Here is a 14,115-nt window from a genome sequence, read left to right as displayed (position 1 = left end):
AGGAAGGGTTTGAGGGATAAGGATGACTCATAGAATGTTTACAGGCACTGGAGAGACAGGTTCCTGACTTGAGGTATGAGTGAAATAACCGACAAAGGGGTATGAATCCTAGAGATCTAGACTATAGTGTTTCTAACATGAAGGAAACCACCTCATCTAAGATGGGACAGAAAGAAGGCGAGGCTGTATCTGATCCAGAAAAGCTTCAGGAGGGCAGGGGTGGGAAGGGAGAGTTCACTACTGACAGCCTGTTTCTTTATAAAGTAGAAGGTAAGGTCATCTGTGGAGACTGAGGAGGGAATTCAAGAAGTATGGTGAAGGTCTAGAAGGTGCACAAATGTAAAAGAACTGCCACAAATGCTGAGAGCTTAGGCTGGAAGGCATAACTTTGTAAGGACACTTTTCTTTCAGTGTGATAAAGCCTTTTCTCTCCATAGTATAAGAACTGACAAAATGAATGGATGGATCTAGGATTAGGCATGGGATAGAGGACAAAGGATAATTAAATTTAAGTTTTATTTTTATTTATTTTTAAAGTAATCTTTACACCCAATATAGGGCTTGAACTCACCACCCTGAGATCAAGAGTCAGATGCTCTACTGATTAAGCTGGCCAGGCGCTCCTTAAGTTTTATTTTTCTCTCTGATATTATCAGATTATTAAAATATTTGGGTTAATTTAACTGATATATCAATGCCAATTTATAAAATATGCTTTACTCTATGTAATTTACTATCCATAGCTTTACTACATTAAAATTATGCTCAATCAAAGAAACAATATGGAATAAAATTGTATTTGCTACATTCATTTGTGTACTTTTAAATTTCATTTTCCAGACTATATTATTTAGAATACTTTTTCCAGACAATATTATTTAGAATACTAAGCTACATTTCCATTTAAGTAGATAAAGGAATTGCTTTTAGGTTTATCCAATATGGTAAAGAAACTAACTAAAATCAAACTTAAAAATACACTTTTATATGCAAAGACCGTAAAATCACTGAAAAGTAATTTTGGGGAGAAAAGACTAATGAAAACTAAAAAGTAAAGCATAAGCTTTGGTTGTTATTATGTTATTAAATATTTATATTTGTTATTTATATACTTTTTTGACATCCAGCCTGTCATTCTAATGCTGCTACCTTTCTAGTAAATTACTATAAAATTAATCGGTTTCTATTTATGGCTCAAATCTAAGAACTTCAAAAAATTTTTATTTATTTATTTATTTATTTATTTATTTATTTATTTATTTTGAAAATTTTATTTCTTTATTCATGAGAATCACAGAAAGAGGCAGAGACACAGGCAAAGGGAGAAGCAGGCTCCCTGCCTCCCTGCGGGGAGTCAGATGTGGGACTCGATCCCAGGACCTGGGATTATGCCCTAAGCTGGAGGCAGATGCTCAACCACTGAGCCACCCAGGCGTCCCTCAAATATAAGAACTTAAAGTGATTAAATGAGAAAATATTTTTATATCTATTAAGGTCATAGGCAGAAAAATCATACACCTGTTGATTTAAAGTTGGTAACATAAAAAATAAAGCAGAATAGAGGAATAAAGGCACTGTGCTTATGTTTGGTTTTTTAAATAAAGAAAGATACCTGATTTTTTAGAGATACATATGAAATATTCTTATGAATAAAATGATAAAATGTCTGGCATTTGCTTCAAAATAATCTAAGGTGGAAAGATGAAGAACAGAAGGAGTATTAGCATTAGGGGGTAGATGAAACCTGACTGGCTCCAGGCTGATAACTATTTGAAGTTGGGTGATGGGTACATGAGGGTTCAGCATACTATTCTCTTTACTTCTATAAACATTTGAATTTTTCTATAATAAAAATTAAAGTTAATAAATGGTATAGAATCCTCTCTTTAGTAACCCAATTCTTGGGCAGGACTCACTTGAGCAAAACTATAGTACAGACATACAGATAACCATCAAAAGCGAAACAACTAATATGAAACTATTCTAAGTCACAATTTCTCTCAGAAGAATTTTAACAGGTAATTTTACAAAGGTAACTAATGCTCAATCTACATAAAATTCCCATCCTTAGTTCCACAATATTTTTTACAACTATATTTTCGGTCATCTAAATCTCCCTAATACTGGCAGAAAGAGCTTTGTAAAATCAAAGCTTTTTGGAACTTTCTAGAATATAAGACTATATGATTTAAAAAAGGGAGTATGGCTATTGCATATTTAAAGTATGATCATTGTATTTGGGAAAAAAAATTTTTATACATCAGAAGAAAAACTTCCTTAGTTCTGCAAAGTGGAATTCTGATACCCTACTGAGTACATTTCATATAAAGAAAGGTCCTTATTAACTTGTCCAGATTTTTGAATGATAGTTATAAAGTTAGTGAAAATGTCAAGTAAAAGTTAATATACAGTAATATTTAGAAATATTTTAGCTTACCATAAACAACTGGATACACTGTCCCTCGTATACCTGATGCTGGACAATGCATATTTTTTCCATTCAAATATACATTTAGTTCTACATGGTCATATGTAATACCCTAGGAAGGAAAGAAAATATTACAAAGTAAAAATATAAATGTTTCACATAAAAAGTCTAAATAGTCAGAAAGCACTCACTGAAAATCATGGAAAAAGTAATTAGTGTCACAACAGTTTTCATTAAGGGTTTACAAATTGGTAGAGTTCTACTTGAACTGAGACCAAAAAAAAAAAAAAAAATCAGTGGTGATTATGTGGTGGGAAGTCAGGTAAAGTTCCAAGAGGTAAAACAAATGAGAACAGTTTGATGTCTGGTATTATATTTAGATAATCTTAATTTTATAATCTGAATATTAAGATGATAGAAGTACTGCCGACCGCGTACAGAGAGATCTTTTTTTTAAAGATTTATTTACTTATTTGAGAGAGAGAGACAGGAGCAGAGTCCCCCTTGAGCACAAAGCCCAAGGCTGGGCTGGATTTCACAACCGTGAGACCATGACCTGAGCCAAAACCAGAGCTGGCCACTTACCTGACTGTACCCCCCGCCCCGGCACCTTCAGAGAGAGACCCTTAAAACTCATACACAAAAAACAGAATTTTATCTTAATTCTGTAGATAGGGGGAAAAACAATGAATTTTTCTGCATTAGGGCTTACTACTTGTCACTGTTCTCAAACTGTGAAAAAGTATCTTCATATAACTTTTTCTTTTTAAAATTTTATTTATTTATTCATGAGAGACACACAGAAAGAGGCAAAGACATAGGAGAAGCAGGCTCCCTGTGGGGAGCCCGATGCAGACTCGATCCCAGGACCCCGGGATCACGCCTTGAGCCCAAGGCAGACGCTCCACTGCTGAGCCACCCAGGCTTCCCGATACAACTTATTTCTGAAATGAAATACATTTCCGTATCTCTTTACCTTGCTTTCAAGCACTTCAAATCCATTACCAAGGTAAAGTGTTTATATATAAAAAATAAATAAATTAAGTGTTTATATAATGGAATACATCAAGTTGAAAACAGAAAAATAACTCAAAAGAGTAGGGGAAAAAAAAGGTGGAATAAAAATAGATCACTCTCTACATCTGTATGTTACTGATGGTGAAAAAGACTAATAATAAACGGCTATTACTAATAAAATGCTGAAAAACACTTTTAATGCCTGTATTATGAACCAAGCACCATTCTAAGTATTTCATATTTAATCATTTAGTCCTCACAAAATGGGTATTATTATTACTATTATCCCCATTTTACAGATGAAGTAGCTAAAGCACAAAAAGGTTTAGTAACTTACGTAAGACCACAGAGCTGGGAAGTGGCAGGCCTGGGATTTACACCCACGCAGCATACTTACTCTGGTGGCGCACCATCCTGCCTCTCTTTAAAGCTTGATGCCATAGCTCCTAAGAGCTGGCAGGAGGAGAGCTTTGAAGAATGCAGAACAGCAGAGATCTTTCAACTGCAAAATCATCATAGACCAAAAAGACCACTCCAGGGATTTCTGACTGTGGATATACTATATCAACTTAAAAACTTTATAGAGCTAGAAAAAGATCGTACAGATGATCTAGCCTGCCTCCCGCACTTTCTAGTTAAAACAACCAAGTCCCAGGCGAGTCCACGTACTAAGCGCTATTAAAGGTTCTCCTGGGGCAGCTGGGTGTTCAGTCAGGCCTCTTGGCTTCTGCTCAGGGCCTGATCTCTCGGGTCCTGGGGCCTACCTCTGCGCTCAGCAGCGAGTCTGCTTGAAGATTTTCTCCCTCTGCCCTGCCCCCCTCACTCATGCATGCTCTCTAAAATAAATAAATCTTAAAAAAAAAAAAAAAAAAAACCTCAAATCTTAGCCAGGGTTAAATAAAAATTTGTTAGTAGTCAAAAAATATCAAGACAGATTGTTTCTGTTTCATTTAGTTTATTATTTAAATATAATAATAAAGCTAACTGGTGGCTGGGATTTCTTTTTGTAATGAAAACAGAATTACGTAGAAACAATGTGTTCCTTCTTTATAGGAACATGTCATGGGGTACCTCTCAGTTTGGAGCAGCCGCGTAATCAGCCGCATAATCCAGGCGGCCTCCACCACCTGGTGGCAGCATAACCTACTGCAAGCAAGCAAGCTTTAGTTGCCCAAACCTGCAGCTGAGGGCAAAATCCTAAAACCAAAGAAACAAGTGGGAAAGGATAGGAGTACTAAGTACTATGAGCAGAGTTCAGCCCAAGTATTTCTAACTTAGTCCTTTATATGATTTAGAAACCAGGTTTCACTCCACCATAATGATACCAAATAATCTAATGTGTTCAAGGCATTTATCAATAATTGCATATTCAGTGAACAGGCTCTGTAATTACGACGCCTGTATTTTAACCCAGGATCCCTCCGCAGAAGAGGTTACTTCTCCTAATCTGTAAAATGATGGTAATAATACTAGAGAGTGTATAGAATCATTATGAGGATTAAACAATTTAATCCTTGCTAGGCATTTAAAACAGTGCCTGCCCATAATAAATGCTAGAGAAGTGTTTGCCATTATCATTACAAAGAATGTTTATAAAACTTCTCTAAATTGAACCAAAAAGTACAATTTTAGAATGATTTCCACTTTCCAAGACTATATATAAAAGGAAAAAAGTATTGATCCTCATTAAACCTAATCTCATTACATTTCTTCACCTACACTCCCAAGCCAGGTATACCTTCCTCGTGCTGTAGCAGGCCCTGTGGGCACTGTAGGACTATCGCATGAATATAATCATTTGGTCGGATGTTGAAAGCTTATTTTTCTTGATTTCTCCTCAGAGAATGGTATATGACTGAAATGTTACACATATGGGAGTGTTTTCACTGTCTTAAATCCATCCTATTTTTCCTATGCCACTGTCAGCAATTTGGTGAAATTTGTTCTCAAATGTCCGAACTAGGCAGATGAAGGTAATATGGTAAGGTAATGTTTTACTTTTCTTGATTCTGCATATATTTCACCTTTTTTAAAGTCCTCCTTTTATCAGAATGGGTATGAGAACTCAAAGTCTAATTTAATAAAGCTGACAGACTAAAAATGACATTCTTAAATCTGTCAATTTGTGGTATCAGTAATCTCAACAAATGAGATAGGAAGGCAAGAATAACACACGGTAGAAGTTCAACACACCAACAAAGACAAACATTTGTTACTGATTATCCTTGCTTATGTTTGAATTTCATCTTAGTGTAAACAGGTTGATAGCATCGACCTGACTTCAAGATTCTCTTTCAAGAAATATCCATTTGAGTAAGGGTGTTCCGTATTACGGACATCTGGCAATGATCTACAAATACAAAACCAACTATTTAAAAAGAAGAACAGAGAAAAGCAGATTTTATAAATGGTTTATGTCTTTTGTCTCCTAAAACAATTTACTTTTTTTTTCTCCTAAAAATCTTTCAATAATTTACCTATTTAAAAAAACTAGGGGCACCTGGGTGGCTCAGTCAGTTAAGTGTCCAAGTCTTGATTTTGGCTCAGGTCATAATCTCAGGGCTGTGACATGGGGCCTGAGTCAGGCTCTATGCTAGGCATGGAGTCTGCTTAAGATTCTCTCTCTCTCCCTCTCTAAAAAAAAAAAAAAAAAATTGCAAACTAAACGTTCTTTGTATTTTTTTAATTGCAGAAAAGAAATGAAAGATCAGGGGCACCTGGGTGGCTCAGCTGGTTAGCTGTCCAACTCTTGATTTCTGGCTCAGGTCATGATCTCAGGATCATGGGATTGAGCCCCACACTGGGTTCTGTGCTCAGCAGGAGTCTGCTTGAGAGTCTCTCTTTCCCCTTCCCTCTGCCCCTTTCCCCCACTCTTTCTGTAAAATAAACCTTTAAGAAAAATGAAAGATCAGACCACAGTTAAAAATCTTAATTTCCACATGTGTCTTCCTTCTCACCAAAATGCTGTATATTTCCTCAATTCAAAAACCTGGATTTACCCTGTGTTGTCTTATCATTAGAAACTTTCCTTCATTACATAGATTTCTTTCAAGTTGGTACCAGAGCCAGGAACGCAAGGCTCTATGTATAAGGGCACCTTTGCTGAAGGGGAGCCGAGGATTCTCTTCTCAATCAAGAGCTGATAGCCCACACCCAGTGTGTAAGGTTCTTGGATAATGCCATGTAAGAAGTAACAGGGAAAGCAGAAAGGGATCTCCGGATTTCATTTTCAACAGGGTGGCTTTGGTAAAGACTTAAATATATCTAGTTGGGAATAAAAATAGAGAGGTCTTAGGATTAAGTCCTATTGTTTGAAGAGTTTTTTTTTTTTTTAAGATTTTATTTATTTATTCATGAGATACAGAGAGAGTCAGAGACACAGGCAGAGGGAGAAGCAGGCTCCATGCAGGGAGGCCAATGTGGGATTTGATCCCAGAACCCTGGAATCACGACTTGAGCCAAAGGCAGATGCTCTACCACAGAGCCACCCACGGGGTCCCTCTTTGAAAAGTTCTCAAAGTGAAGAAATTTAATAAGATTAAGTTTAATGAGGATTAATACTCCTAGTAAAATGCTGAAATTCTTTAAGAGAAGTTCATAAATTAAATAGAGGCATACATTTTTTTTTATACTTTGTTTTATTGTGCTTCACAGATAGTGTGTTTTTTACAAATTGAAGGTTTGTGGTAACCATGTGTTAACCAAGTCTATTGGTGCCGTTTTTCTAACAGCGTTTGCTCACTTCAAGTCTCTAGGTCACATTTTGGTAGTTCTTGCAATATTTCAAACTTTTGCACTATTGTATTTGTTAAGGTGATCTGTGTTCAGCGATCTTTGATGCTACTATTACAACTGTTTTGGGGTGCCACAAACCACACCCATATGAGACCATAAACTTGATGGATGTATGTGTGGGTTTTAACTGCTTCAGTGACTGACTGTTCCCGTCTCCCCCCTCTCCTCCGGCTTCCTTATTCCCTTAGACACAATATTGAAGTTGGGCCAGTTAATATCCCTACAATGACCTGTAAGTGTTCTAGCGAAAAGAAGTCACGTGCATCTCACTTTACATCAAAATTCAGAAATACCAAGCTCAGTGAGGAAAGCCTGTAGAAAGCCAAGACAGGCCAAAAGCTAGGCCTCTTGTACCAAACAAAGTAGCTAAGCTGTGACTACAAAGGAAAAGTTTTTTTTTTTTTTTTAATTTTTATTTATTTATGATAGTCACAGAGAGAGAAAGAGAGAGAGGCAGAGACATAGGCAGAGGGAGAAGCAGGCTCCATGCACTGGGAGCCCGACGTGGGATTCGATCCCAGGTCTCCAGGATCGCGCCCTGGGCCAAAGGCAGGCGCCAAACCGCTGCGCCACCCAGGGATCCCCAAAGGAAAAGTTCTTGAAGAAAATTAAAAGTGCTACTCCAGCGAACACACAAATAGTAAGAAGGCGGAACAGCCTGACTGCTGATGTGGAGAAATTTTGGTGGTCTGCTTAGATCGCCTCAGCCATAATATTCCCTCAACCCAAAGCCTGAACCAGTGAACTCCCTTCAATTCCATGAAGGCTGAGAGAGGAAGCTGCAGAAGAAAAGGTGGAAGCGAGAAGAAGTCGGTTCATGAAGTTTAAGGCAAGAGGCCATTTCGATAACACAAAAGCGCAAGGTAAAGCAGCCCGTGCTGAGCAGAAGCTGCGGCAAGTCATCCCGGGGACCTCGCCAAGGGAAGGTGGCTGCGCTGGACACCAGATCGCCAGGGCAGATGGAACGGCCTTACACGGGAAGAAGATGCCATCTAGGATCTTCAGAGCTAGACAGGAGAGGTCCAGGCCTGGCTTCAAAGGGCAGGCTGATCCTCCTACTGGGGGCTATGCAGCTGGTGACTTTAAGTTGCAGCCAACACTCACTGTCCATTCCAAAAATCCCAGGGCCCTGAAGACCGACGTGTTTCTACGCTGTGTGCTCTATAAACGGAACAACAAAGCCTGGAGAACACCACATGGTTTACTGAATACTTTAAGCCCACCGCTGAGACCCACTGGTTTGAAAAAATGAAATCCTTACTCTCTGACAATGCATCTGTTCACCCAAAAACTCTGATGGAAATATATGAGATTAATGCTGTTTTCATGCCTGCTAACACAGCATCCATTCTGTGGCCCATGGATCAAGGAGTAATTTCAACTTTCAGGTCTTATTAGTTAAGAAATACAGTTTGTAAGGCTACAACTGCCATAGATGATGATTCTTCTGGAAGATCTCAGAAATGTAACCTAAAACCTTCGGAAAAAGATCCATCATTTTAGATGCCCTTAAGATCATTCGTGATTGCAGGAGTTTGCTTCTCCCTCTACCCTCACCCTATTTGTGTTCGCTTTCTCTCTTTCACTCTCTTTCAAATAAATAAATAAACAAAATCTCTAAAAAAATAAAAAGAACATTTGTGATTCAGGACACCTGGGTAGCTCAGCTGGTTAAGCATGTGACCCTTGGTCTCCACTCAGGTCTTGATCTCAGGGTCATGAATTCAAGCCCTGTGTTGGGCTCCATAAGGGCATGGAGCTTACCTTAAAAAAAAAAAAAAAAAAAAAAAAAAAAAAAGAAGAAAAATATTCATGATTCATGGGAAGAAGTCAAAGTATCAACATTAATAGAAGTTTAGAAGAAGTTGATTTCAACTGTTATGAATGACCTCGAGGGTTTCAAGACTTAGAGGAATAACTGCAGAGGTGGTAGGGATAGCAGCAGACCTCGAATTAGAAGCAGAACCTGAAGATGTGACTGAGTTGCTGCAACCTCATGATAAAATTTCAGCAGATGAAGAGTTATTATACTGATGTGCAAAGAAAGTGGTTTCTTGAGATAACATCTCCTGGTGAAGATGCTGTGAAGACTGTTGAAATGACAACAAAGGATTTAGAATATTATATAGGGCCAACCGGAGGGCTCAGGGGTGGAGCACCTGCCTCCAGCTCAGGCCATATCGGGCCCTGTGTCGGGCTCCCTGGATGGAGCCTGCTTCTCCCTCTGCCTGTGTCTCTGCCTCTCTCTGTGTCTCTCACGAATAAATAAATAAAATCTTTCAAAAAAAATATCATACAAACTTAGCTGATGAGGCAGCAGCAGGGTCTGAGAGAATGGATTCTAATTTTGAAAGAAGACCTACTTTGGATAAAATGCTCTCAAACAGCATTGCATGCTACAGAGAAATTGTTAATGAAGAGTCAATCTTTGCAGCAAAATGCATTGTCATCTGCTTTTAAGCCACTGTCCCATCACCCTAACCTTCAGCAACTGCCCCTGATCAGTCAGGAGCCATCAACACTGAGGCAAGACCCTCCACCAGCAAAAAGATTATGGCTCACTGAAAACTCACATGATGATTAGCATTTCTTTAGCAATAAGGTATTTCTTAACTAAGGTACGTATACTTGTTTAGATGTAACGCTATCGCACACTTAAGAGACCGCAGTAAAGTGCAAACATAACTTTTATATTCATCGGGAAACCAAAGCCTCACTTGACTTGCTTTACTACCGTATTTGCTTTATTGCAAGCGGTCTGGAACCAAACCCACAGCATGTCCGAGGTATGCCTGCAATAAACGTCACAATTTTCTCTAAGAGATCTCGAGTGGGGAAAATACCTAGTACTTTCTAATATGAACATCAGCAAACTTTTAACATTGTGGACCAAGAACTTCTCTGATGTGAGAGAAGCAGGAAACGCTGATCAACAGCCAACCTGTCCTTAATTCTCCTGAATGGAAATAAGGGCTCACGCTCTTCTTCCCAGCCGGCGGCGGCGTCAGGAAGCAGGGCAGTCAGGTGAGGCAGCAGCAACTACCCGAGGGGCTGTCTCTGGAGTATGTGCCATCTCAGGAGACCCAGTCCCAGCACTTCGGAATTCAAAGCACAAACTGCCAGGCTAAAAGCAGTTCAAGTCTTTTTTTGTTTTTGTTTTTTGTTTTTTAAGCAGTTCAAGTCTAATAAGTTACAGTGGGAAACAATCCCACAAGAAAACTTACCACCACATCTCCCTCCTGCGGAAGACTGTTTGCTGGCAGCCTATTTTTCTCCTCATTGTTGTGGTACAGGGCTCCATCATTCCTCATCACCAGGCTGTGCACATCTCGGCCAAGAGGAATCTGATTCAAGTTAACTTTCTGAGTTGCAACGCCAACACCCCATATTCCTAAAAAATAACAGTTTAAATGCCCCCAAAATCGAAGGAATACAAATATGAAAGAAGGAATTGTTTTTAAGAAGAATATAAGTTGTTTTTAAAAGAAGAGGCATACTATCACTGAACTATTTTTTATGTTCTAAAAAACAAATATTTTAAAAATAGGCTGCAGGGGATCCCTGGGTGGCTCCCCGCGGTTTAGCGCCTGCCTTCGGCCTGGGGTGTGACCCTGGAGACCCAGGATCGAGATGGCGTCGGGCTCCCTGCATGGAGCCTGCTTCTCCCTCTGCCCGTGTCTCTGCCTCTTTCATGAATCGCTCTCTGTCTCTCATGAATAAATAAATAAAATCTTTAAAAATATATATATTTAGGAAAAAATAAGTAAATAAAAGTAGGCTGCAAAGTACCCTATGTTCTCTACGGATGGAGCACAACCTAGGAGGTAAGAATGCGTCCTGAACCCGTACTGCCTGGGTGAAACCTCGGCTTAGCTACGTCATCTGGGGCAAGGTCTTTAACCTCCCTCTGCTTCCTCACCTGCGAACTTGGGCTTCTAACAGTACTTCAGTTATTAAGAGATACAGGAAGGTAACCTAGTAAATAGTTGGATCAGTGTAAGTATCCCCCCCAAAATCGGTTAAGTAAAGCGCAGAGTATTTTTTATAAGATGTTAGCTATTATTGTCATCACTATTCTTTAAAAGACATTTTGAAAAAGCTACACAACAAATTTAAATGGCCCAGGGTTCTAGCCAAGCACTACTTGGAGAGGTGGGAAATCTGTCTTTAACTTTTCTGTCCATGGTGTGTGACAGAGAATATAGGACCTGGTCAAGATCACAAAGAGGAGAAAATTAATGATAGAAAAATGATTTTCTTACCCGTACCTTAAGTCAGTGAGTTTAAAGCCTTTTGGTCTAAGCTGATTTTAAAGCAAGCAGCTAACCAGTGAAACTGAATTACCTAGAGCTCTGGATTTTTGTCTCAAACTGTTTCCTTCTCAGTTTTTATCAAAATCAGTTAGAAGAAAATCTATAAATGGTAGAAAGTTTGAAGATCAGGTTGCCAATTTTTCTGAAGTGAGCAGCACTATCAAAAAGCTGCATGTCTGGATATTACCGTCTAGGCTTCCTCGATAATCCGACTATGTAATTTACCTTCCAGAGTGGGACAATTTTAAGAGTGACAGAGGTGATAATACTAGCTTCGTGGACAACAGTTCTAGACGGGGTTAGAGTCTCCTTACCGCTAGAGAACTGTGCATGCTGTGATGCCCTTGGGCACAACTGTCTCAGGCTTGCATTGAGAGATCAATTTACAAACCCCAACAATGTATTTATCCTAGAGATGTCACTGAGGATGCCATCCTTTACAGAAAACCCACATGAAAATTTGTACCAAATTTAAGGTTCAAGAATATAATGGCTTCTCTTGAGAAAGGTAGATTGTACTTGAGAAGATTTTAGCAACCAGAGACATTTTGCAGTTTAGCTTATAAAAGAATGGAGGACAGTTTCCTTTTATTTCATATACTTAAGAATATCAGTATTTTACATTAATTAAGAAAATAAGCCCCAGAAGGATGTTTTATATCATTCAAGCTTGTCGAGTAAGAAGAGTATGGTTGATTGACTTACTCCCGGCTAGTTTTCCTATTTTATACCTATACTTATATTTTTCAAGCTATATTTCACTAGAAGTTTTTTTTCTTACAACAAAGCTTTAAACAATATATTTCCTCATATTCAGTACAGCTCCAAGTTAACTCATTGCTACTCTAATACTCAAACAGGACTGTCATATGATTCAAGACACTCTGTAAATTTTTTAATGAGAAGTATAGATATTAGAATTCTAAATCTGCTGATTGCTTCAGAAGGCAACAGATCTTGGTATTTTAACAAGTGTTAAAAAAAATTCAGGATCGTAAGACTGATTCTATCCTAAGATAACACAGCAGGAATCTACACCTTATACGCTTGATCGAATGAAATGGAGCATCTAGTACCCATTCAATAAGGCCAGCGCCTTACACAGACCCAGTGCAAAACACATCTGTAAGTATGATTAATGCAAAGCAGGAATGGTAGTTCCTGTAATCTCATTTTATAGATATGCAAACTGAACCTAAAATAACTAAATTAACTACTTTAACCAGGATCACACAAGAGGTGGGGGGGGGGGGGGGGGAAAGGGGCTTTCCAAACAAGCTTTGTGATTTTTTTTTTACTGTCTCACTGATCTTTCTCATGTACCCCAAAACTGCTCTTACTATTTACAGTTAGGGCTCCCAATGGTAAAGAACCATTATACCCACCTGTGGACTGGATTTTGAATTCAAAGTAGCTTTTGTTTTGATGTAAAGGGGCGCTGGCTAAACAGCCTCCTGTCCCACAAATCCTTCTTCCATTTTTCACAATGACAACATCCGTTCCTGAATTAAAAAAAAAAATGCAGAGGCCGTGTCAAGTTTTCTTTTTTCAATTCTCATCCAACCATCAAGGTTCATTTGTTTCACTTTTAACGCTCAGCCAAAAATAGAGCCACGCTATATTCAGTCCAAAAGATACAAATGCTGATACATTCGAAACAATTTTTAGTTCACTGTCCCCGCCCCCCCCCCCCGAATGTTTGTATTTAATATTCATTTGCGGCCAGAGATCCTGTGTAGGCCACCCGGGAGGAGCCCCGCGGGAGGAGCGCTGGGCCGGGGGCTCGGGTCCGGGGAGGCGCGGCGCCGAGAGCCAGAGCCGGGGGGACGGGGCGGCAGGTGCAGGGCCCGGCGGGGGGGAGGGGCAGGACCCTCCACGGCCTCCACGCACAACACGGCCCGGCCGAGCGGGCGCAGACCGGGAGCCCCGCCAGGCCGCGCGCGGGTGCAGGGGGGCAGCTGGGGGGGCGGGGACCCGGGGAGCCCCGCGAGGCCATGCCCCGGTGGAGGGGAGCAGCTGGGTGGGGGGGTCCCCGGAGGGCCAGGGAGACTTGGGAGGCAGGGGGGGCGGGGAACCCGGGGACCCCGCGAGGCCGCGCGCGGGTGCAGGGGGGCAGCTGGGGGGGCCCGGGGGATCTGGGGAGCCAAGGGGCGGGTAGGAGGCGGGGTGGGTCGTGGGGGGGACGGGAGACCCGGGGCCCCAAGGGCCGGGGTCGGGAGAGGAGGCAGGGGTGTCCGGGCGCCCGGGGACCCGGAGGGCGGAGGGCGGGGGCCGGGGGCCGGGGCCGGGGCCGGGGGGGGGGGGCGGCGCCCCGCGGGGCCGTGTCGCGTGGTCCCGCCGCGCGCCGGGGCGTGGGCCGTTGGGCCGGGGCGGGGGCCTCACCCATGTGCTGCGTGTCCAGCTGCACGGCCGGCATCTCCTTGAGGGGGATGTGCCCCGCGCCGCCGTCCCGGCAGCACCGCAGGCAGCAGAACACGGACGCGGCCATGGCGCAGAGACCCCGGCCCGCCGCCTCCGACCGCCGCGACCCCGCCCCGCCTCCCGCCCCGCCTCCCGCCCCCG

The 14,115-nt window shown here is 41.2% G+C and overlaps 1 protein-coding gene across 1 annotated transcript in view; it reads right to left on the bottom strand.

Moving 5' to 3' along the window:
* The window catches only part of SPRYD7 (SPRY domain containing 7), a 17,642-nt gene extending 3,527 nt beyond the window's left edge, over window positions 1–14,115 (bottom strand). The window contains exons 1-4 of the mRNA XM_025478387.3: window positions 13,936–14,115; window positions 12,939–13,055; window positions 10,465–10,631; window positions 2,438–2,540 (exon numbers count right to left, since the gene is read on the bottom strand). Coding sequence (XP_025334172.1) covers window positions 2,438–2,540; window positions 10,465–10,631; window positions 12,939–13,055; window positions 13,936–14,041 — 493 coding nt within the window. The 5' untranslated portion in view covers window positions 14,042–14,115. The remainder of the gene's footprint in view (window positions 1–2,437; window positions 2,541–10,464; window positions 10,632–12,938; window positions 13,056–13,935) is intronic.

The sequence above is a fragment of the Canis lupus genome, chromosome 22 (genome assembly GCF_003254725.2).
Source record: "Canis lupus dingo isolate Sandy chromosome 22, ASM325472v2, whole genome shotgun sequence".
NCBI classification, from domain to species: domain Eukaryota; kingdom Metazoa; phylum Chordata; class Mammalia; order Carnivora; family Canidae; genus Canis; species Canis lupus.
This window is presented reverse-complemented; position numbering and strand designations above follow the sequence as displayed.